The sequence below is a fragment of the Aspergillus pseudotamarii genome, assembly GCF_009193445.1.
Source record: "Aspergillus pseudotamarii strain CBS 117625 unplaced genomic scaffold BDV38scaffold_16, whole genome shotgun sequence".
Lineage (NCBI taxonomy): Eukaryota > Fungi > Ascomycota > Eurotiomycetes > Eurotiales > Aspergillaceae > Aspergillus > Aspergillus pseudotamarii.
The window spans coordinates 262,907-283,700 of record NW_022475030.1 but is presented as its reverse complement, the minus strand read 5'-3'; the positions used below and the strand labels follow the sequence as shown (position 1 = coordinate 283,700).

At 48.2% G+C, this 20,794-nt stretch overlaps 7 protein-coding genes and 1 non-coding gene across 8 annotated transcripts; 5 read left to right on the top strand and 3 right to left on the bottom strand.

Annotated features, from left to right (window-relative positions):
- Positions 1–148: 148 nt before the first annotated feature.
- On the bottom strand, positions 149–2,250 carry BDV38DRAFT_242572 (general substrate transporter). The gene is made up of 2 exons (XM_032054110.1): positions 1,756–2,250; positions 149–1,687 (listed from the first exon to the last, which is right to left on the bottom strand). The coding sequence occupies exons 1-2, from the start codon at positions 1,874–1,876 to the stop codon at positions 198–200; spliced, it is 1,611 nt and encodes a 536-aa protein (XP_031915447.1). The 5' UTR covers positions 1,877–2,250; the 3' UTR covers positions 149–197.
- Positions 2,251–2,782: 532 nt separating this feature from the next.
- Positions 2,783–4,808, bottom strand: BDV38DRAFT_51307 (glycoside hydrolase family 32 protein). The gene has a single exon (XM_032063459.1). It carries the CDS (start codon positions 4,676–4,678, stop codon positions 2,894–2,896), a length of 1,785 nt encoding a protein of 594 aa, XP_031915446.1. The 5' UTR covers positions 4,679–4,808; the 3' UTR covers positions 2,783–2,893.
- Positions 4,809–6,959: 2,151 nt separating this feature from the next.
- BDV38DRAFT_51323 (transcription factor domain-containing protein) lies at positions 6,960–7,966 on the top strand. Its single transcript, XM_032063460.1, has one exon. It carries the CDS (start codon positions 7,084–7,086, stop codon positions 7,606–7,608), a length of 525 nt encoding a protein of 174 aa, XP_031915445.1. The 5' UTR covers positions 6,960–7,083; the 3' UTR covers positions 7,609–7,966.
- Positions 7,967–8,822: 856 nt separating this feature from the next.
- On the top strand, positions 8,823–12,638 carry BDV38DRAFT_51284 (DUF3433 domain-containing protein). The gene is made up of 2 exons (XM_032063458.1): positions 8,823–10,721; positions 10,782–12,638. Exons 1-2 carry the CDS (start codon positions 8,999–9,001, stop codon positions 12,584–12,586), a joined length of 3,528 nt encoding a protein of 1,175 aa, XP_031915444.1. The 5' UTR covers positions 8,823–8,998; the 3' UTR covers positions 12,587–12,638.
- Positions 12,639–13,351: 713 nt separating this feature from the next.
- BDV38DRAFT_t96 lies at positions 13,352–13,422 on the top strand. Its single transcript has one exon. It is a non-coding gene; the product is annotated as a tRNA-Gly (tRNA).
- Positions 13,423–14,110: 688 nt separating this feature from the next.
- On the bottom strand, positions 14,111–16,062 carry BDV38DRAFT_291444 (FGGY-family carbohydrate kinase; the record flags this gene model as incomplete). Its single annotated transcript, XM_032061741.1, has 3 exons — positions 14,111–15,199; positions 15,285–15,848; positions 15,922–16,062. The coding sequence occupies 3 exons, from the start codon at positions 16,060–16,062 to the stop codon at positions 14,171–14,173; spliced, it is 1,734 nt and encodes a 577-aa protein (XP_031915443.1). The 3' UTR covers positions 14,111–14,170.
- A 558-nt stretch (positions 16,063–16,620) lies between these two features.
- On the top strand, positions 16,621–17,821 carry BDV38DRAFT_269895 (NAD(P)-dependent alcohol dehydrogenase; the record flags this gene model as incomplete). The annotated part of the gene is made up of 3 exons (XM_032057049.1): positions 16,621–16,638; positions 16,698–16,820; positions 16,892–17,821. 3 exons carry the CDS (start codon positions 16,621–16,623, stop codon positions 17,819–17,821), a joined length of 1,071 nt encoding a protein of 356 aa, XP_031915442.1.
- A 1,049-nt stretch (positions 17,822–18,870) lies between these two features.
- On the top strand, positions 18,871–20,319 carry BDV38DRAFT_269894 (uncharacterized protein; the record flags this gene model as incomplete). Its single annotated transcript, XM_032057048.1, has 3 exons — positions 18,871–19,061; positions 19,364–19,968; positions 20,054–20,319. The coding sequence occupies 3 exons, from the start codon at positions 18,871–18,873 to the stop codon at positions 20,317–20,319; spliced, it is 1,062 nt and encodes a 353-aa protein (XP_031915441.1).
- Between the last annotated feature and the right edge of the window lie 475 nt (positions 20,320–20,794).

Genomic DNA, 20,794 nt, shown 5'->3' with positions numbered 1-20,794 from the left:
GAGTGGGAGGGGGTCTATGAAGACCATCCGCTAGGAAATACTTTTCATCATAACAGTGAAGCTGAGACGCATTTGAAGGAAATAACTTGAAGAAATCGTGAGCTCCATAAATTCGTTGCCTAATTCTCTCTGGCTAGGCTAAAATCACAAGTACATGGGGTAAGATACAACACAAATATACACTATGAGAAAACCACTTAAACAGTTTCATGATACTCGATCTGTCCCTCATCATGGCTTAGCATCTGCTTTGCCTTCGAGATAGAGGTACTTTGGTCTGTGAGAGCTTGCTCCATCTCAATATACCGTGCCGGTCGTGCGACGCTGATGGCCTCCGGGTTCCCATTGACGAAGATACTATGATTCTCGCGGAAGAAGATATCGATATCTTCCAGCGCGCGGTTGGCAGTCTCAGGATAGAAGAAGTAGACAATAGGGATGAAAGAAAAGTTGAAGACGGTCCAGATAATATAGAACTTCCATCCCAGATTCTGGATACCGACTGGAGTAACCTCGACGACCATGAAATTCATGGCCCAGTTTGTCGCCGTACCAAGCGCAGCTCCCTTCGTCCGCATGCTGAGGGAGTTTAGTTCCACTGGGAGGAGCCATCCGATACCCTGGTAACTGCATCCGAAGAACAGATAGTAGCAGAAGAAGAAGGCGACTGCTGCAGCTGCCACCTGAGTCTGGTGTGGATAGTCTGGTTTCTCGCTGAATCGGAGTAGAACAGTGATCATCAAATAGCAGATTCCCTGGCCTAAGGCGCACCAGATCATGAGTTTCCGTCGACCCCAGCCGTCAATCTTAGGAATGGCTAGCGTGCTAGCAATTAGGTATGAGACGGAATTACAGGCAGCAAGGAGTCGTGATAGCGTTTCGGATAGTTTGACGGATTCCATTAACACCGTTGGCAGGTAATATGATGTGACGTTGATACCAGCCAGCTGTTGCATGGCTTGTGCGCCGGCTCCTAGTATCAGACGACGGATCACGCAGGTACCACCCTGGTCTCCGGTCTTGCCGCGCAGGAGATCACTCCAGGAGATAGCGTGTTCGCGTTCATATTGTACCGCGGTGATGATCTCGGTATAGGCTGCAATGACGTGAGGATCATGGACATCTTTGTCCTCCAGGTCGGCGATGATCTGCTGTGCATTCTCCGTTTGATCGTGGCTAAGCAGCCAACGAGGCGATTCGGGAAGCCATGGGACGGTAGCATAAAGGACAAAAATGAAGATAAATTGAAAGGCAAGTGGGAACCGCCATGAAGCCGGTCCAGGCACAAAGGAGAACCCGAAGGTCATCCAGTTAGAGAGCGAATAGCCGGCAACATTAAGGATCATTTCAATGATCACGAGCTTTCCTCTCCATTTAATCTGTGAAGTCTCGCCCTGCCACACGGGGGCCGTGGCCGTGTTAATACCGTTTCCAATCCCGGCGACTACCCGGCCGACGATCATCTGAGGCACACCATAGGCTGCGGTCTGTAGAACAGCGCCAATGGACATGATTGTCGTTCCGAATAAGATGGTCTTTTTGCGGCCCCATTTTTCTCCGACGTACATCGCAGCTATGGCTCCGACTAAACAGCCAACATCGTAAATAGCCGTGACTGTTCCCACAAGGCTGGCGTTGTTGTGAAGGTGTAGTACGTCAAGGAAGTCTTTTGTTACGATGACGCCACCTGAATTCAAGGAAACCGCATTCGTTAAAGACTAGTCACATTGAAAAGAGAATAGAGGAGAGGTTTACCGAAAACACCCTGATCATAACCGAACAACATCATATCCGTTGCACATGCAACGGTTACCCAGAACGTCAACCATCCTCCTTTCAAGCCAAAGTACGGCTGACTGAATCTACCCTTAGCCATTTCTGTGCATTAATCATATGAAACAAGTGAACGATATGGACACATAAGAGTACCTATCTTACACGTGGGAGTCCGTGGGTGGTTTTATACTAATCGTGCAATACCCCAGGATAACCTTCTCCACTCTCCAAGGAAGTGTAACCCAAGAATACATAGTCATTCTAGCTCCACAATTGCGATCCCTTGAGTGGATTATCACCACACACTAGTCCAAAATGACAATCATAATCCGGAGTCGAAACCTGGAGAAGTCTGCCCATGGGGTTGAGGGTCTTCGGTTCCGCCGGAACTTCGCGTTTCAATGATCGGTTCCGGTCAATATACAGTTCCGCCGGCGTTCAGGCAACAGGAACAGGGACAAAATAAACGTAATGATCGGCCGGTCCGGCTATGGAGTAATTGTTAAATGTATGAGCGAATTTTGTTCCAGTTCATGTGTGCGTCATAGTCACCGTCGTGGAAGATGACGCTCGTGGACGGACGGCACGGCTTGAGCTTAATGATTAGGTGAACATGACGATCAGAAGTTTATTTTCATGCTGTTTCCCTTCAGGCATCAAAGCTAGTCATGGGTATGAAGATTTCTTTAATAAATATTGGAATGTTATTTGGGCACATTTGCACATGGTATCCAGACCTCCGGCGGAAGGTGAGAATATCGACAGGGTGGTTTGCCGGGCTCGGCTTCCCGAGCTCATCGGCAGCCTGGAGCCCGCTGGTGGTAGTGCCAAACAGATGCTCAAAATGCACAACCAGATTAATTACAGGGAACTAACTAGGTTACATAATTATTAGCTCAACTCCAGATTTTGCTTCCCATGACACCCAGCTGATATATACAAGCAAACCTATCCCTATGGGCATCCCATCGCATTATTGTCTTACATTAGACACGCTCCGGCCAGGCTTCAAACAGACCCTCAGTGACAGTGACATCGCTGAATGTCACTTCACCCACACCATTGTGGAAGAACTTGATGTCGGTTGAGTTCTCGTACCAAGAACTGCGAAAGATCATTAGCCAATGCCATGTTGCCGACTATCAAGGAATACATACCGAGCCCAAGTACTCAGGGCAAAGCGTCCGTTGGCGTGGACCTCAAGGACAGCGTTGTCCACAACGATGGTAAGGTCCAGAGTTTCAATTTCCTCGGCATCGCCCTGCAGATCGAACAACCGGAGACGACCGGACTCATTAGTGCTGACGATTCCATTAGTGGTCTTTGCTGCAGCACTGGTGTTGCTGCGGTCGACGATGATCGATTCGTTGGAGAACTGGTAGTAGATAGTGGTACTTTCGAGGTCGGATGACAGCACTTGGAATCCGGCCTGGAGATCGGAGTTACGGGCAGAGCGAGGGAAAGACAGCTGGGCGGTCAAGACATAGAATTTGGTAGTTGGGGAGACCTGGAAAGGCACGAGGCCAGCCTCCTTCGACGTGCGCTCAGGCTCCGTGATCTTGGGTCCAGACAGAAGAGCTTCGCGCGTCTCCCGAGCAATGTCAATTCCCAGGGTCTTCAGCTCAATGCCAGACTGGCCACGCTCCACACGCCAAGAGGATCCACTTTCCCGTGCAAGCTCATTGTCGACCACGTTGGAGATGGTCTTGATGTGCAGCTCACGAGGAAGCAGAAGGGTGCCAACCCAGTTTTGTTGCGAAATGGGGAAACCCTTAGCCTGCTCGAACAGGTCTCCAGTCAGCCAGACAAGCGAAATGTAACGATCGGGGGCGCCACTCTTTTTGGACACCTGGGAGGTTGCGGGCAGAACATGACCAGCGGCAGCATATCCAGAAGCACCCCAGTCGAACACACCGGCCATGGTTGGGGTGAAAGTAACATTTCCGTCGTTGGACACGCTGCCGGCTGCCCACAGCATATCATGAATGGACGACACCTGGGGCACAATAGGAGTTCCAGATCCCTCAGTACCCAAGGTCTGGAATATCTCACCATCAAGGCTGTAACCTTCTTCGTTCAGGCCGAAGATGTTACCAGTCTCGAAGTTGAAACCCCATCCTCCAGCCCAGTCACCGTTACCCCAGGTCGTGTTGACCTTCTCCTGCCACCACAAGCCAAGATACTCCCAGCTCTCGAGGCTCATTTCCTTCTGGTCCTGGCGATAGAGGAATTGACCAGGGCCCTCTTCGTGGACACCACCGGAGATGGCTGCGTACCAGGTACCTGGGGCACTGTCGGCGGCGGCGTCCAACTCGGGGCTTTGGAAAGCGAAAGGGTCACGGAAAGCGGTCACATTACTATCCGACGGAGGGAGGGGAATGACTGGTGGACGATCGAGTTTGGTGAAATTGCGACCGCCATTGGAGGTGACAGCCAAGGATTGGGTTTCGGCCCCCGGGTGGTAGGGGATCGACCAATGGATAGGGAGTGATGTGACGGAGGTGTAGAGAAGGGTAGGCTTGCCGTCAATTCCCTTCGGGATTACGAATCCATCAAAGACCGCTACAGGGTCATTCTTGCCGCCGGGCATGATAGATTGGCTTCCATTGGGATTCAAGTCCCGGAATTTGACCAGATCATCGGTCGTGGCGGCCGAGATACCATTGCCATCATGTAGGTAACCAACGTGGAATAGACCGGTGTCAGGATCAGTGTAATGAGCACACGGGTCGCCAATTCGGCCGTTTGGTGGGAGAATATGAGCTCTGGGCCTCCATGTGTCATACAGAGAGCCATTAGCCAAAGTTGAAAGGTTTGGGGGAGCTGCGTTGTAGTCGATGGCGGAAGCAGCGTAGGCTGCCTGGCTGGTGACCAGGGCACCCGCGGTTGAGGAGAGCTTCATGGCGATGTAATGGGAGAAGCGAACGGATTGCAAAGTTCCAAAACCGCTGTCGGGTAGAAGATTTAGCGTTTAAGTAGTATTCTCAATTCGTACTCCCTCTCGTGTGCTGTCGGTTGTTGGCCGGGGCAATAAATGAAGTATGGGCCGCATGCGGGATAGTACCCCTGGAGAAGGTACATAATGTCGGCGAAACACCCCATTCCACCATATCCACGGGGGTAGACTATACTTTGTGTCTTGTTTACTCCATACACCGTTCCTCAATGAAAAGAGCACGTTGGACGCACTGCGCGCAATTCTCCGAAGATCCCCCATTTCCCCGAGAAGTTGGAGATCCAAGAAAATAACTTTTCCCATCGTAGTAACTGAGGAGGGGTGCAAACTACATCATGGGTCCGCCAAGCTGCTTTCGTCCTTCCCGTTCCTAGAGGATGGTGGACCATAGATCTTGGTAAGCTCCTCAACAAATCTTGGAGTGACCTAGTAACACATCTGGTTGTTTCTTCAAGAAAGCTTCTCGTCGTCCGCCGGAACGAGAACCATGCCATCATCACATTGTTGCGGGGGAATTGACGGTCAGATGCCGCGGGGTTATCTGATCAAGCACGATTGGACCGACTACTGTGGCGTTGATAGTATATGTATCAAACCACATCTGCATGTCATCCATAAGGATACATGCAACTAAATGTCATTCGGGTGATCATCCACAGGGCATCTGCCGAAAACCCTGACACGTGAGGCGCTGTTTGCGCTGTTTGCCCTACTTTCCTTTTTCAGGGAACTTCGGGCATTAACTCCGTTTGCCTCACTTGGAAATCATGATCAATATCCACTTCGCCTGAAGACGGAAAAATCGGCAAATATATCCCGCCAGAGTGCAACTATTCTCTAATATCTGATAGTATAATCCTCTACATACTACTATCATATCCTTTATCATGTGCCTGTTGACTCTAGTAATCAAATGATGGTTCTCGACCTCTTTATAGGCATACATACTATTCGTGATCACTCGCTTTCCTAGGCCCATAGAGATCATTCAAAGATCGTCATTTGATTGATACATAATAACGCATTCGGGGAAACTAGGTAGCCCTATGTCTGGGTCTCCACAATTTGCCCGACTGTGGGATTGTTATTTTGGGCTCACCTTCTTTTATTGCCAAGGGGAGGACCACGCAAACTATCAAAACCCCCATACGACTGCCTCATAGAGAAGACCATCAGATATTCCCTTGTTTAGAAGGACAGAACAAGATGTATAACTGCGAGACATAATGAAGCTTATGGGAGTGTGTTTCTACACTCGGAGAATTGATTGATTAGATTTTACAAGACTATCAGCAGCGCTTGTCCTCCTTTATCATTATAAAGCGACTGTTGCTTCCCCCATCCCATGAACGAGGAACATGGCGGAAGAGCTACAGAAATAAGATCAACAACGACCCATATATAGCACCGTGGTTACGCAGAAGGTGATTCATAATAACATCTCGAAAGTTCTCTTGAGGCATGTCGACCGATAATACCTCATGTTTACGGTCTGGGTCCAGTTATCAAGCAATAGCCAATTTTGAAGCAGTAGCCTGAAAGCCGATTTCAATTGCACTTGCTTGGCTACTATATGCTTGCCTGGCGATGCGTACTTCTGTAAGAATGGACTTTAACTATGCTTGTTTCTGACCTCTGAGTTATCGCTCTTCTTAAGTGCTAACTTGGCCATGTGCCGTTACTTGCTCCGTAAAACCCATATACAGTTTTAACTGGGCAATGCTCACAGCTCAACTAAGGCTTGCCCTCAACAATTGTCCTCTGTTCACCAAGAAATGGCCAACTTGTGTCCGCGATAGCCATTTTGAGAAGCGAAACAATCTCTCCTAACTCGCTGTCTGTCACCGCATAAGGTAGACAGACCAGAATATGATCCACCTGGTATCTTCCTGTGTGCCCCACGTTTCCAAGAATATTTAACCCCGTATCCATGCTCTTCTTCATGATCTGGGAGCAGAACCTGGCTTGGGGAGGGAAAGGTGTCTTCTCCTTCCTATCAAGTACAAACCCGACTGCCCAAAATAGACCTCGACCTCGAATGTCGCCTACAAAGGGGAGAGGTCCGATTTCCTCTCTCAGGAGAGCCCCCGGCTTCTGTCCCATATATGCACAGCGCTCAATGAGATTTTCACGCTTGATTATTCTCTGAACTGCAATAGCAGTAGCACGTGACCGAGCACCATTATTAAAATCACATCAATTCCTTCTACTAGATGAAACACAAATGCCTGGCTCACATCTTGGCCTCACATCCGAGATCCTTGAGATGCCCTTTCATACAGCCACACTGAACCAAGAAGTGAAGGCATCTAACGAGCCAGCTTCTCTTGACTGATAATGACGACGGTATCATGTCTGTCAATACAGTGGGCTCAGTTCAAGGACCCGAATTCTTAAGAAGGATGCTCTCCCTCAAAACTCGGCTGAAAGACAGGACATGTCCCCCATCACCCGATCCATCCCCGCGCCAACTCGCTGAATCCTACCGCAGTTCCGCCCTAATATACCTTTACCGAGTGATGCGACGAGCTTTCCCCATGCAAAGGGACGAACTGTCGTCCAAGGCCACTATACAGGTAGCATCCGTTGTGGACAGCATTTCGCAAATACCACCGCGAAGCTTACCAGAATGCACATTACTTTTCCCGCCCTTCCTAGCGGGAGGTGAAGCTACAGCTGAATCGCATATGGAAAGTCTTCGGCATCGAATGCTTGATATCATTGAGTCACGTGGATTCAAGAATGTAGAGGTGGCGCTTTCAGTTTTGGAGAAGCTATGGCGGCTGCGGATTACCGGGAGGACGACGATGGAAGCTGTACGGGTTGGCTGGCTTGATATCGTGCAGCAGAATGGCATTGAGCTCCCTTTAACATGAGATCCATGCAGTCTTTATTGCGTTTGTACAGTGTTGAAGCATACTTGTCGTTTATAACTTGTATATTGGCGCATTTTGGAAGAGCTGAAATTATCAGGATATACTATTACCTATCTCACAATGGCAAAAGATGCGTTACATGATGAAATGAATAGCCTTTTGTATTTTGATTGATCGAATAGAATAGACTATTGTGGGCTATCTAGTCACCTAGAAATTGCTCGGTCAGTAGTACATTATCCAGAAGCCAGAAGCTCCCAAAGGATACAGCAGATCTTATTTTAGAATCGAGTTGGTGATAGCACTTGGGAGGTAGGTAGATAGTCGGCCATCATTATTAATTGTCTATTCTCTGTCTCCGAAAAAAAAAAAAATAATCGTCTTCAATTGTACGTGATTTGATTTCCAAGGGGTTTATAGAAGCTCAGCTCGGTGCTGCTCCAGTTTACCTGATCGAGTATGGTGGGTGTAGACTAACTAAGGTCGTTGCCCTACTTGCTGACGGATAGTTGTCATCTAAACTGGTGTGTGAGAGCACTCTAAGAAATGAAATCTCTCCTAGAAGGCAAGCTTTACAACCTCAGGCCAATTTTAACTGAACTGCGGCATAAACTTGGATTCTCAAGTCGATTAATCATTGATCAGTTGAGAGTGGGGTTAGGATGAGCAGTGGGGACACTGGAATAAGATGTTATTTTTCAGTGGGATCCGTTCCTTATTCGAGTTGAAAGAGGCGTGGTTTCAAGCTAAATTCATTAGGCTTATCAATAAAGTTTGAAGCCAACAGCACCGCCGCCACAAGTGCCGCCGAGCCCTGACCATTGACGATGATATGAGTCAAAAACGAACCAAGAGGCTCTAGAACAGGTTGAATTACGAAATGATCGCCAATAAGCGGTGTACCCGCTCGTTTCGAACCTCTTCACAGCGTCAAGAGATCCAACTGTGTTACTTTCATATGGGGACCAACGGCAAGGAAAGAGCACGGAAGGGAGGCAACGAAATTATCTAGACCCACTCATTGCCATGGTCTTTAGGCAGTTGGGTTCCACCGGATGGAGGCGAGACCCTGTCAAGTCAAGGGTCCTCGTAAAGCCACAGGAAAATCTCACCTGCCAAGCTGAATGTCATATGCTTTATCCTTCGTCTCTGCCCCTTTTACTCGGCCCGGGAATGTGGTGAAGCTTGGTCAATACTATCCTTCTGGCTGAGAGAGAATTCAACAACGATTAGGGACTATTGGAAACGTTTCACAGATTACTCTGGAAACGCGACTGTCCCGCTGCGACCCATGACGGATTTTCACTGGCGATGTTCCCTATACCGAAGGCGTTTCACTGCGATTCATTCGGCTGTCTCCGACAGCATCCATAATGCAATTCGTTAATTAATGTATCAAGGACACAACAAAACCAAGCGACAATGGAAGGATTATATCGGGATGCCACACAGAAACCGAGCGCCGGGATGGCGTCCTGCCACACTTCGCGGCATTTACTTGGGCTCGCTGGCTGGGCTCATGTTGACAATGTTGATCACGATAGGAGGGATTTATCTGGGTAGTGCTGCAAGAGGCGGACTCGCGATCTTTAGCTCAACCGAAGACATAGCTACGGCACAACAAGTGGCATACACCTTTGTGCCCATGGTGATGGGTGTCATAATAGGTGTCATGTGGTCCTTCACCGAGTACGATGCTCTTCGACTTGAGCCGTACTTCCTATTATCAAACCCCAAAGGTGCTTCCGCTGACACACTACTTCTCAACTATGTATTCGGCCATTTCACAACGACCCCATTTAAGGCAGCCCGCAACCGGCATTGGGTGGCACTGTGCGTGTCAATCCTGAGTATTTCGTTGCAGTTGATACTCCCAGCAGTCCTGGGTAACCTTGTCAGCGCAGAGGTAGTCTCTATGCATTTCCCGCAAACGCTAAAAACGTGGCCCAAGTTCATCAATCTAGACACGCATGCCTACTGGACGTTTCACAATATGGCGAACCAAGCCCTCTCTATCAACCATGCCCATTCGACTAGCGATGTAATTGGATCCAGAAGATATGCGATGCCCCCGGTTCAGACATATTGGAATAGCGGATCCGAGGATGACATGTGGAGGCTCAATCAATCGGTATATTGGGCAGATGTGTCGTGCGCCTACGTCGAAAGTGATGGTGTATTTGCTGATCTATCACGTATGGAAGGGGGTCAGCAAAGACTGCCCATATCTGAGCTTCTTCTGTCAGACCAAGGAGGTACTCGATTGGCAAATGTTGCGGGGGTTTTCGAGACTTGTACCGCGCGGCCCGATCAAGAGGAAGAGAGAGACACTCCTCAAATACAATATTGGAAGCTGTTGCAATGGAATGAGAACCCAAAGCTCTGTGGACAGTTCGACCTAGTCGGGGTAGCGGTACATGCGAATCATGCGGTATTAGCCGCACAACATGGTTCGAACAAGACCTCCGACTGGTTTAGTCCATTTGGGTGCAGTGTGGATTATATGACGGCCGAGGCAGAGATCACACTGTACGCGAATGGCTCGATCGCTTTGGTCGATGTACAATCGGATACAGCTACAAATCTGTCGGAGACTGGCTTTGATACGGCAAAGTTTAGCAGCTCACTGCTGCGCATGGCAGTCGCTACCAACAATATGGACGACCAGTACGGAATGCTATCCCAAGGTGACGTATGGTCTGAAGTTGATGCAGCCATCAGTCAGTCCTTTGTCCCTTTGATGAGCCGTACTTTTGACCTTCGACAAACTGTTCATGTAAAGGGCACCCGTATCGTTCAGCGGGTTGCATTGATTGTCCAAAAGAGTAGTGTCCGCGTATCGGCAGTTATCTTGACGTTTGGAGTGCTGCTTGTTGCGAGTCTCCTCTATCTATACCCACGTCGACCAAACTTTCTAGGCGGCAACCCTGCTTCGATCGCATCGATGTGTTGCATAGCTACAGATGTCATTGATGCTACAAGCCTGGAGAAGCTGTCCCAGATGGAACTCGAAGTGTTGTCGACCCGGCAGCTTCGATCCTATCTACGCAGAGGCAGCTGTAGCTGGAGGGAAACTCCTAAAGGAGAGCGTCTGGTTATCTCCTTCCCCGATGGTAAGTCCAGCTGAACTGGGATAACTGCGAAGCGATGTGATTGATATTGACGTATTCCAGACTCCACTCCTCGAAGCCAAAAGAGATCTCGGCGAAGGGCCGACCCTCCACCCCCTTTCCTCATGATCCCTATCTTGATCCTAGAAATATCGGCATTCCTTGCCGCACTGGGAGGCATGCTCGTTATTATTTCGAAGTCCTGGCTGTATGGGTATTTTCCACCTTTGACTGATATCAAAGTAGGCGACCTAAGAAGTATATGGATGTTGCTCCCTCCCGTCAGTGCTGCTCTCATACGGGGATTGTATATATCAGTTTACCAGAACTTCACTATTTTGGAGCCTTGGTTCATACTTCAAAAGGGAAACGCAACTGCTCGATCCTCCTTTCTCCTAGACTATGGGTCTCAGAGCCCATTTGCCGTGGCGCTAAAATGTTTCAATCGTCGTTATGTGCTCCTTGGTCTTGTATCTTTGACGTGTATTCTCAACACGATCCTGACTATTCTTGCAAGCGCTCTCTTCGCCCTGGAATACACCCCGATGGCTACCGGTAACATCGTCGAATCGGAATATGACGATCGATTCTACAATGCCGGCAATCACACTTCGATCCTGGCTGAGGCCGATCTGTTCCAGAGTAGCATCTACACTGGCATATCTATACTTCCTTGGACTACTACAGCTCACTCCTTGCTTCCTGTGCAGTCGAACATGACTGAAGACCAATGGGCTACCAGCCCATTAGTCGGCATCGGTGCCAACCTAACCTGCCAACGACTTTCTGTGGCAAATAGCCATTCTGAAGACATTCTTTCAGGTCCGACCTATTGGTGGCATTCCCCATCCGGGCATCCAAATACAACCTGCCGAATCAGTGCGCAAGAATCAGCCCTAAGTAGCTCAAAAGCGTCCTTTAATGTCGACTTCATCGTCCCGACCGAATCAGACCAGAAACACCCCCTATGCCAAAGGCCTGGGATTCTCGTGGTTGCCCGATCAAACGAGGCAGATCTTGCTGAAGTTTCCCCAGAGAATATTGCCGCGCTGTACTGCGAGTCCAGTGCTACGATCCAAACCTTCCTTGCCACCTTCGACCTTCGTGGATATGTCGAGATCTATGATACTATGAACGGAACCGCCATCACGGAGGGCCCCATGCTGGCAAATGTCACTGCAAGCCTGGCTAATTACAATAGAGCATTTGCGAATCCACTTCAGGCTAATACCACCCACTATCCTCCAAAGGACCGTCATAAAATACTGCAAAACTGGTTCGGACTCTTGGCAGCCCATGTGTACAAGCAGAAGAACACGAGCAATTCAACCACAATCGATATCGACCTCTTGATCGAGGCAGCAACCCTAGTCTACCAGACAGTGTTTGCGACCGATGTTACGTTGCATCGTGACTTTCATTTCAATCGCCTGTCTAAGTCCGTGTCGGTCCCCGATGCTACCATTTTCGACACCTTCATGTCCTTTATTCCGGTTCGACCGGCTTTTATCGTGGTCTTCCTGATTATTGCCTTTGACACATTTGTCCTCATGTATGTGTTTATCACAAGAAAGAGGAGATTTGATTTCCCCCGGAGTCCCCGATCAATTGGTTCAATGCTTCCCTGGATTGCCAAGAGTAAGATGCTGGACGATTTCAGAGACACTTCGTCGTGGAGCGCATCTGAACGGGCGGCCCATCTGATGAAGTTAAGTAAGAGGTACGCTCTGATTAGGACGGATCTAGGCGGCGGGAAGAGGACGTATGCACTGGATGAGGAGCCTACTGTTGCAGGAGAGCGCGATGGTCGTGATATGCCCTCCAAGGAACCTGTTGTTCGGAATGCGCCTGTACATAGTGATAGTTAATAATGATGCTTTCAACAGGACATGATTTTACTCTATAGCTAGAGAAGGAATGAGTTGAGTAACTGCGTAACTGTGCAATATCATCTCCCTCTCTCTACTTGGGACTACAGAATATCATGATACTGCTCCTGGGATACTTTGGTTCCATCCACTCCACGATACATATCTTCCATCCGTGGGTCAAATGGACCCCGATCGAGAAAGGCTTTGATCAATCGGGGTGGAAGGCCGATAGCGTCTAGTACGTTGTGGTCGATTGTCAAAGTTCGGAGGACGCTATCGCAGCCCAGGACAAAGGCAGAGTCTGTGCTGGGCTTCAGGTTGCGGAAGATATTAGATAATTCTTTTTGGTCAGGGTGATTATTGGGGTCAGGACCGTAGTAGCTGGTAGCAGTCATTCCTTCGTTTTGATTTGGAGGATTACGAAATATTTTTGGGAGATGATCATCATGGATGTTAAGATGGGCGAGTTGACCCTTTCTATAGAAAAGCAATGAATGAGGGCATGACATCCGGTGCACCCTTGCAATTGAAAATAGCGGCGGTATCCGAGCTGTACAGCTGTAGGTATATATGACTGTATTTTACATCCCAGTACAGTATCGCCGTTTTTGCAACCACTCTATACTTGTAACACTATTTAGAAAATGTACTGTACAAGAGGGATATACTTGGAAGCTCACCTATAGTTTTATCATGGCCTTTAGTTTTGAAATATAGAGCGTATTAATCAGAAACCCTTCATCAAGAGCCAATAGCTCAGCAGCATCATTGGTCTAGTGGTAGAATTCATCGTTGCCATCGATGAGGCCCGTGTTCGATTCACGGATGATGCACGACTTTTTTGCTTCTTGTTTGCTAAAACAGTATCTATCTTCATTAACATTCCCTGCTTGTTCTTTTTTCTTTCTTCTTTTTTGTTATTCACTTTTTTCAGAGAACTTACAACACAAATGGTTCAGAAAAAAATCTTACTTCATGGAGTATATTTGTTATAACTTATAGGCTTAAACTGGTGTGATATATTCAAGCGGCTATCATGCTACATGCCGCATGCGTATCGGGCTTCCAACCCCATACGTTATTGGATGTCTAATTGCCATATAGCACGATTAATTCCGGGCTATCGGTGATTGAATTTTCGTCAATTTATTGTCTCGTCATAAAACAAAAGAGTTGGTTCGTGGTAGACAGGTCTCTACTTTCGCTTCTACAGAATGGTGCCAAGTTCTAATATATATTGTGGAAGATCACTCATAAAAATAGACGTTATCATTATGTTCCAATTCTTCTGCCTATAGAATATTTGTAAACAATTAGAGATTAGCCGATCTCATTTAAAGATCCTATGATCGTATAGAATGGTCGTTCATAGGTATTAATTTCTGCCATTGGAGTTTGATGGGGTCCTCGCAGGCGACGGACAAAGCGCCGTTATATGCCGTCAATGCGTACCCTAACTAAAGCCACAACACCAGTGTTACCAACGCCATAATGCGCTTCGTGGCCTTCTGATTCATTGTCCACTGAGCTGCTAGTGTAGTACGTCCCTCATTCTACTGGTGTACTCATGGTCCTCATGGCTCACTTTGCCAGAGCCTGGTCAACCAACGCCCGATATTCTCTCTGTTTTTGACATTGGTCGAGAAAAACATGGTATTTTGCCTGCAGTAAACTCTTTTCTCTCTGATCCTCAGTCGGGAAGAAACATTTCCCTGGCTTGCTCATCTTCTCCATAATCTCTTCGAGATCAGCTGTGTTTCCTTTCGCATCCGCGGTCGCAGCCTTAGCACCCAGCATCGCAGCTCCGTGACACACTGCCGCATTCACGTAGAACGGAACCACAACAGTCATGTCACAGGCAGAGGCAATCAAGTTGACTAGAATGTCATTTTGGCATTGAGATCCCGACATAAAAATGGAGGTAATGTGATGACCAGACCGATTCATGCTCTCAATGATTTGTCGGGTCTGCAACGCGATAAATTCCAACGTGCTGTAATACATAATGGCGAGGCTGTTGATTGATGTATCGCTCGTCAAACCGATGATAGAACCCGTCATCTTTGGATCAGCCATGGGAGATCGGTTGCCCCAAAGGTCCCCGTAGTAGAAGAAATGCCGTGCCAGGTATGCGACGCAAGGAGCGTTGTTTTTATCAGCCATGTCTCGTAAATGCTCGTTTAGAAACGCGAAAATATTGATCTTCTGTACTTCGGCCAGGTCCTTCGCCTGATTATATGCCGGGTGAGTTTCAATGACATGTTTGAGCAGCTGACCGGTTGCAGATTGCCCTCCTTCGGCCATCCAGCAATCGGGAAGTATAACATCTCGATACGGCCCCCAAACTCCAGGCACAAAAACAGGATTCGGCGACATAACGAGGTGACATGTGGACGTTCCTGCTACCGCAGCGAGTCTAGAAAAGAGCTCCTGTCTCTTGTCACTGGTGTTGCTGGGGAGATCAACCTTGGCCCCAACCGTGCCTATCCAGCCGGCATAGGCGTCGATAACGCCACTGCCAATGGGGATGCCAATTGGTAGACCGAGCTCCTTGGCTGCTTTCTCGGATAGATAGCCGGCGAGCTCCCCTGCATGGAGATGTTGGCCATTCTGTTTAACTATGCATTAGACACTCGTGACACCGCTGGAAAAAGCCTACCCAACATCGGGCACGCTTCTGATAGATTCAACTCACCAGTCCATGCTTTCCCCCAATTGTAGAGAAATTATTCTCCTTGAAATCACCAAGCCCAATGGTCTCGAAGAAGTCCTCCGACCACCCGCCGGACACGCTACTCTCAGGATCATTCGGCAGATATCCTTGCTTACAGACGAGACTGCATAAGCTTCTCGTCTCACTACCGGTCGCAATATGAGTGAGAGCATCGGCCAAGTCGTAGAACTTGTACCTTGCAAATGTCTCAGCCGGCATATTATTTTTCAGCCACAGGATTTTGGGGATCTCCATCTCGATCGACATCTTCCCTCCCACATAGCTCAGCACTTTGTGTCCAGTTGCATTGATTTTATCTGTTTCGCTTCCTGCTCTGTGATCCAGCCACAGGATCACGTTCCGGTCATTATTAAAATCGGGGCCAGTAACGGAGACTGGCTCATCGGTATCGGTGGAGAAGGCGGCAAGAGAGCAAGTCGCGTCAAAACCGATACCACGGACGTGCGATGGGTCGATTTTGTTCTCGGCGAGCGCGCGATGAACTGCTAGGCAGATGCAGCGCCAGATGTCTGTGGTAGATTGTTCCTATCACCAAATATACAAGGTTAATGATCGACCATCACCCATCAGACACATGGGGACACGGGGTGGAACTCACATAGTACACCTGTCCATAATGCCAAAGAGCAATATCCTCGGATGCCAATCCAACTATCTCGCCAGTATGATCGATGACACAAGCGCGTGCACTCCCCGTGCCCACATCAACGCCGATATAGTAGCTGTGTTGGAGTTGCATGATGTATTGCTTTGTAGGAGAATGGTTGCTCTAGGATTCTACGGGAGTTACAATGCTACTTAATACTTGAGAACAAGAGTCGGGCCACTTCAGAATGTTACCGCTGATAATATCCTGTTCAATGGAACTGGACCCCAGAATAATCGGTGAACATACCAGACGGAGCATACGCCGTCTTTTGCCGTTGGATTTCCAACCCATCCAAGCAGTTCGGTGGCCGGATGCATCGGTGGATCCACATTCTCTCCCCGGAGATCCACATTCATCCACTTCCACTTCGGCCAAAACGCCGTGTATTCCGATCAAGGCCATTTTCTTATACTGCCAATTGTAGAGAGGGAATGACTTCCCTCACTCCACAGGCCGAACATCATTATGTATAGAGAGATGTCGCATTTAATTGCTAATAGATTTGACCCCAACATGAAAGCTTTAAAGAGAGGACAGATCCCCTGATGTGACAGGTCGAATGGTCCTTCTGCTTCTGCCTGTTTTTGTTTTCTTTATTTCTGGAGCATCTAAAGCCACATATATATTAGATCAAATATACCCTAAAAAATGATCAACAAAGAGCAGGTGAGACACTTCAAAGCTCGAGGTCCATTCCAACCCCTTACCTGACATTACCATTCCAGAACCCATCGTTAGTCCTTAAAGCTGTCCAACAACTCGAGTTCGAGGATCGCCCGGTGCCAGATTTGTTAGAGCCCTACGATGTTTCCGTGAGGATTGAATACACAGGGATATGTGGCAGTGATGTAAGTTCCTTCTTTATTCTTGCGACTGGAAAAGATAACAGCAAGGGGGTTGGCATTAACTCCTGTTTTAGGTCCACTACTGGCAACGGGGCCGAATTGGTCAATTTATCCTCGAAAAACCCATGGTGCTGGGCCATGAGTCAGCTGGAGTAGTAGAGAAAGTTGGATCTAAAGTGAAGTCACTTACAGTGGGCGACCACGTTGCCCTAGAACCAGGAGTGCCCTGCCGACGATGCACGTTTTGCAAAGTCGGGAGCTATAACCTGTGCAGCGAGATGGCATTTGCTGCTACTCCTCCCTTCGACGGCACCTTGGCCAAGTACTATGTTTTGCCCGAGGACTTTTGCTACAAGCTTCCTACGAATGTTAGCTTGCAAGAAGGCGCCGTTGTGGAGCCCCTCAGTGTTGCAGTGCATCTTGTTCGACAGGCCGCATTGCAGCCAGGGCAGTCGGTGGTAGTATTTGGCGCAGGGCCCGTCGGCCTCTTGTGCTGTGCGGTGGCACGAGCTTTTGGGGCCTCCAAGGTGATTGTGGTTGATGTACAACCTAAACGATTGGAATTCGCTCGTGCCTACGCGGCAACTGCTCATTTTCTGCCGGGCATGGACTCCTCTCCGGCGGATAACGCTGTTCGGCTGAAAGAAGAAAATGAACTTGGAGTAGGCGCAGATGTTGTCATTGAGGCTTCTGGCGCGGAGCCATCGGTGTATACTGGCATCCATATATTGAGACCCGGCGGAACGTATGTCCAAGGAGGGATGGGAAGGGAGGAAGTTAAGTTTCCAATCACGACGGCATGCACAAAGGAGCTCGTGATACGGGGAAGTTTCCGATATTCCAGTGGCGATTACAAGCTCGCTATTGCGCTGATTGCTGCCGGGAAAATTGATGTTAAGGCGCTGATCACGCAAGTTTTCAAATTTGAGGATGCGCCGCGGGCGTTTGAGGAGGTGAGATTGGGGAACGGGATCAAGACTCTCATAGGGGGTCCAGGAGTGTGATTGAATACTAGGATTGTTTCTGTAGTTGCTATTGATGGTGACATTCCTCCCTAGCCAGCGATGAGCGATCGGGGTAGAGATGATTTGTATAGAGATTTGTATAGAGATTTGATGCTGGCAAGATACCATTTGAAAAGGCTTTGTATTGTGTTTGTGCCATCGGTCAACTCTATAATGTAAACCCTAATATACCGCACATGATAGCCACATATCGGAGAGGCTAGTATCATGACTCGAGATAGCGAACTAATCACTATCGATGGAAGCATCTTCTCCTCCACTAGGCTAAAAATAGTATCTCTACTAGAGTCTAGACACACAAGATACGGTGGAGCAAGTAGATAAGATACAATACTGAACAAAATGTTGCACTTTTATTCGTCGTTCCCTAGGTACTATGCACTAGATAGCAAGGTGTTTACGCTAGATCATATCCATGCTTATCTATACAAGCCAGCAAATAAAATTAATATCACGGGTGGGGTATGCGAAGCATTTTAGAGTTAAAAATGCTAATCATATTGAAATTAGACTTTCGAGGCTATGTAGGGAAAGCATGATAGTAGATCGTATTCTAGATCATCTGAACGATCTACTCGTACCTGTCATATTTCGCATTCTAGCATGACGTGTTTCCAGGAAACATCATCTTCCAGCCACGCAAGCAGTCGGACTTGTCGTATGCACGTTAAACGTAATCGTGTTACACCGCAACTGCAAACGAGCCCGGGAAGCAGCTGCTATCGTTCGCTTCAATATTTATCTTGTTTGTCCCGAACACTTTGTAGCTAGCAGTAACTCTAACATTTGGGTTTTGGGCGTCTCTTCCGGAGAAATTTTGGTGAGCAGATCGATATTCTTTTAGTCGGAGGGAAGTGATGTCTCCTCGCGCATCCTGGTGACCATGCAGTAAACCATGTAAGCCTCACCGCTGCGAGGGCTATAATAGAATGACAAGATGGAACCGCAATCTTTGAAATGGATGGAGGAACGAGCATCGCTCGATCCGGCCTCTGCGACCCGACCGCGCACAGCCTGGCCTTTTCGCAATGGCTATCACTCTGGATATATCATTTCCCTGCTCTACACCATTGACCCCCGGCCATCGCAAACACGGGCAACTTCCCATCTTCGAGGGCGGTCGACATGTCCAAGGAACAGTTGTTGTGTCTCCAAAAGACCTGAGGACTCCGATATCTGGCATAGTGAAAGTAATGCTAGAAGGTAGATACCAACTCTAGTAGCAGAGAAAGAGCGATAGCACCGTATATGACTCTCAATCTGACTGGCTGTACGTACCACAGGAACATTATCCAATCATGCCGATCTGGTGGGAGAATCCCCGACAATGCTCTATCACACATACGTTTATCAAAAGGCATGGCGTCTCTCTGATATGAAACTGATCGACATGGCTGACCAGCACCGAGGACACTCGGCAAACCAGATTATTAACTTGAACGTGACCTATCCAGAGCAACAGTTTATCAGCAACGTAGATCAACGCTACCACTTCCGATTTTCGATACCTAAAAACATAAGCGGCCCCGTATCGAACAAATACGGTCAGCATATCCCCTCATCGCTCAATGTCAATTTCTCGCCAGCTAGTCATCGGGCTGCGATCTTGGGTCCTAAGGGGACTTGCAGTATTGACTACCGAATACGCGCCCAACTCCTAGCTGAAGGGCGCTGTGTGGTGGACACGACTCGGCCATTTACATTGTGGGCTTCTCATGGACGGCAACCACCTGTCTGTACCGAAGACTTCCCTGGTGAATACAAACTTTCTACCTTGAAGACTCTTCGCAACCCGTTCCTTCGACCGACTGGGAGACTTTACGTCTATAGCCAAGAGCCATCACCTCTTGAGTTTTCGCCGGAGAAGGAGGGCGCCGCAACATCAATACGCTTGCGGCTTCGATATGAATCGTTGAAGGGCGACCCCATGCGAACACCTCCGCCACAGTTCCATGGGATAGTTCGCTCGAATCTGAAGGCTAGCACATTTATCTCTATCGAACCCCAACGAAGATCACCGGCAACATGTGATGCTTCCGCCTTTCCGTTCACCTTCGAAACGCGCAAATCCTATCCGAGCCAGCTACGGAAGCTTTGCTTTTCCCGTTGGACACCAACAGAAATGGGTTAGTATTTCCTCCTGGAGCAGTTCAGTTGAACTTTGGTAATTTGTAGCCTGCTAAAGTAGGGAGTTACTAACCGACTACATAGGCACTGGGACCGCCTGGGAAACCGAAGCAGAATTGATATTCAAGTGCCGCAGTCCCACATACCTTACACCTTCATTTTCTTCCATGCTTGTTTCCAGAAGATATAGCTTGAAATTGTATATGGTTATCTCCGGGCACGGTCACGTCGCGTTGAGGCTGGAGCTACCCATCCAGGTAGGCTACACAGGCAGGAGATTCCTACCGTCGGAAGATATTATGTATACGAGTGGCCTTACAGAGGATATGCCGCCAGCATATAGTCCATAGTATTGGCGTGGACACTCTGCTCACTTGTTACCCAACCTTACCTGTACGATTAATGATCCTAGTAATATGTTTAATTGTTGCATTCATGTATATACCAGACGAACCAGATTTCACCAGATGTGTCGCTATAAATGCTCGACGGGTATGGTGTTGATTTATTCTTCTCTAATGCATGATGCGCTGTCTTTGCATTACGGATTGGGCGGTTGTCTTTTCTTTTTCTCTTTTTGTTTGTTCTCTTATACTTGTAGTCTCTACGTGTAATGTAAAAAGTAGCTTAATCGTTGTAGGTCTACAATCTGGGTTTAATCAGCCACTTGGTGGTCCAGGAAGCAGAGAACTAGAGATACGTGATGGTTTAATGATTGCATCAACGAAGCCTTCAACTCAATCATAATCTAATACTAAAATTCTGCCTGGGCAGCATTCTGACTGACCCACACAGTCCAATCAAAGACGAGACTGCGGTCAGCTT

What these genes read in the sequence shown, in the direction of transcription:
- BDV38DRAFT_51307 (XM_032063459.1), bottom strand. Translation starts at nt 4,678, where the DNA reads ATGAAGCTCTCCTCAACCGCGGGTGCCCTGGTCACCAGCCAGGCAGCC.
- BDV38DRAFT_51323 (XM_032063460.1), top strand. Translation starts at nt 7,084, where the DNA reads ATGTCTGTCAATACAGTGGGCTCAGTTCAAGGACCCGAATTCTTAAGA.
- BDV38DRAFT_242572 (XM_032054110.1), bottom strand. Translation starts at nt 1,876, where the DNA reads ATGGCTAAGGGTAGATTCAGTCAGCCGTACTTTGGCTTGAAAGGAGGA. An exon ending in TTATGATCAGGGTGTTTTCG is followed by an intron (nt 1,688 to 1,755) that starts GTAAACCTCTCC and finishes CCTTGAATTCAG; the next exon opens with GTGGCGTCATCGTAACAAAA.
- BDV38DRAFT_51284 (XM_032063458.1), top strand. Translation starts at nt 8,999, where the DNA reads ATGTATCAAGGACACAACAAAACCAAGCGACAATGGAAGGATTATATC. An exon ending in GGTTATCTCCTTCCCCGATG is followed by an intron (nt 10,722 to 10,781) that starts GTAAGTCCAGCT and finishes GACGTATTCCAG; the next exon opens with ACTCCACTCCTCGAAGCCAA.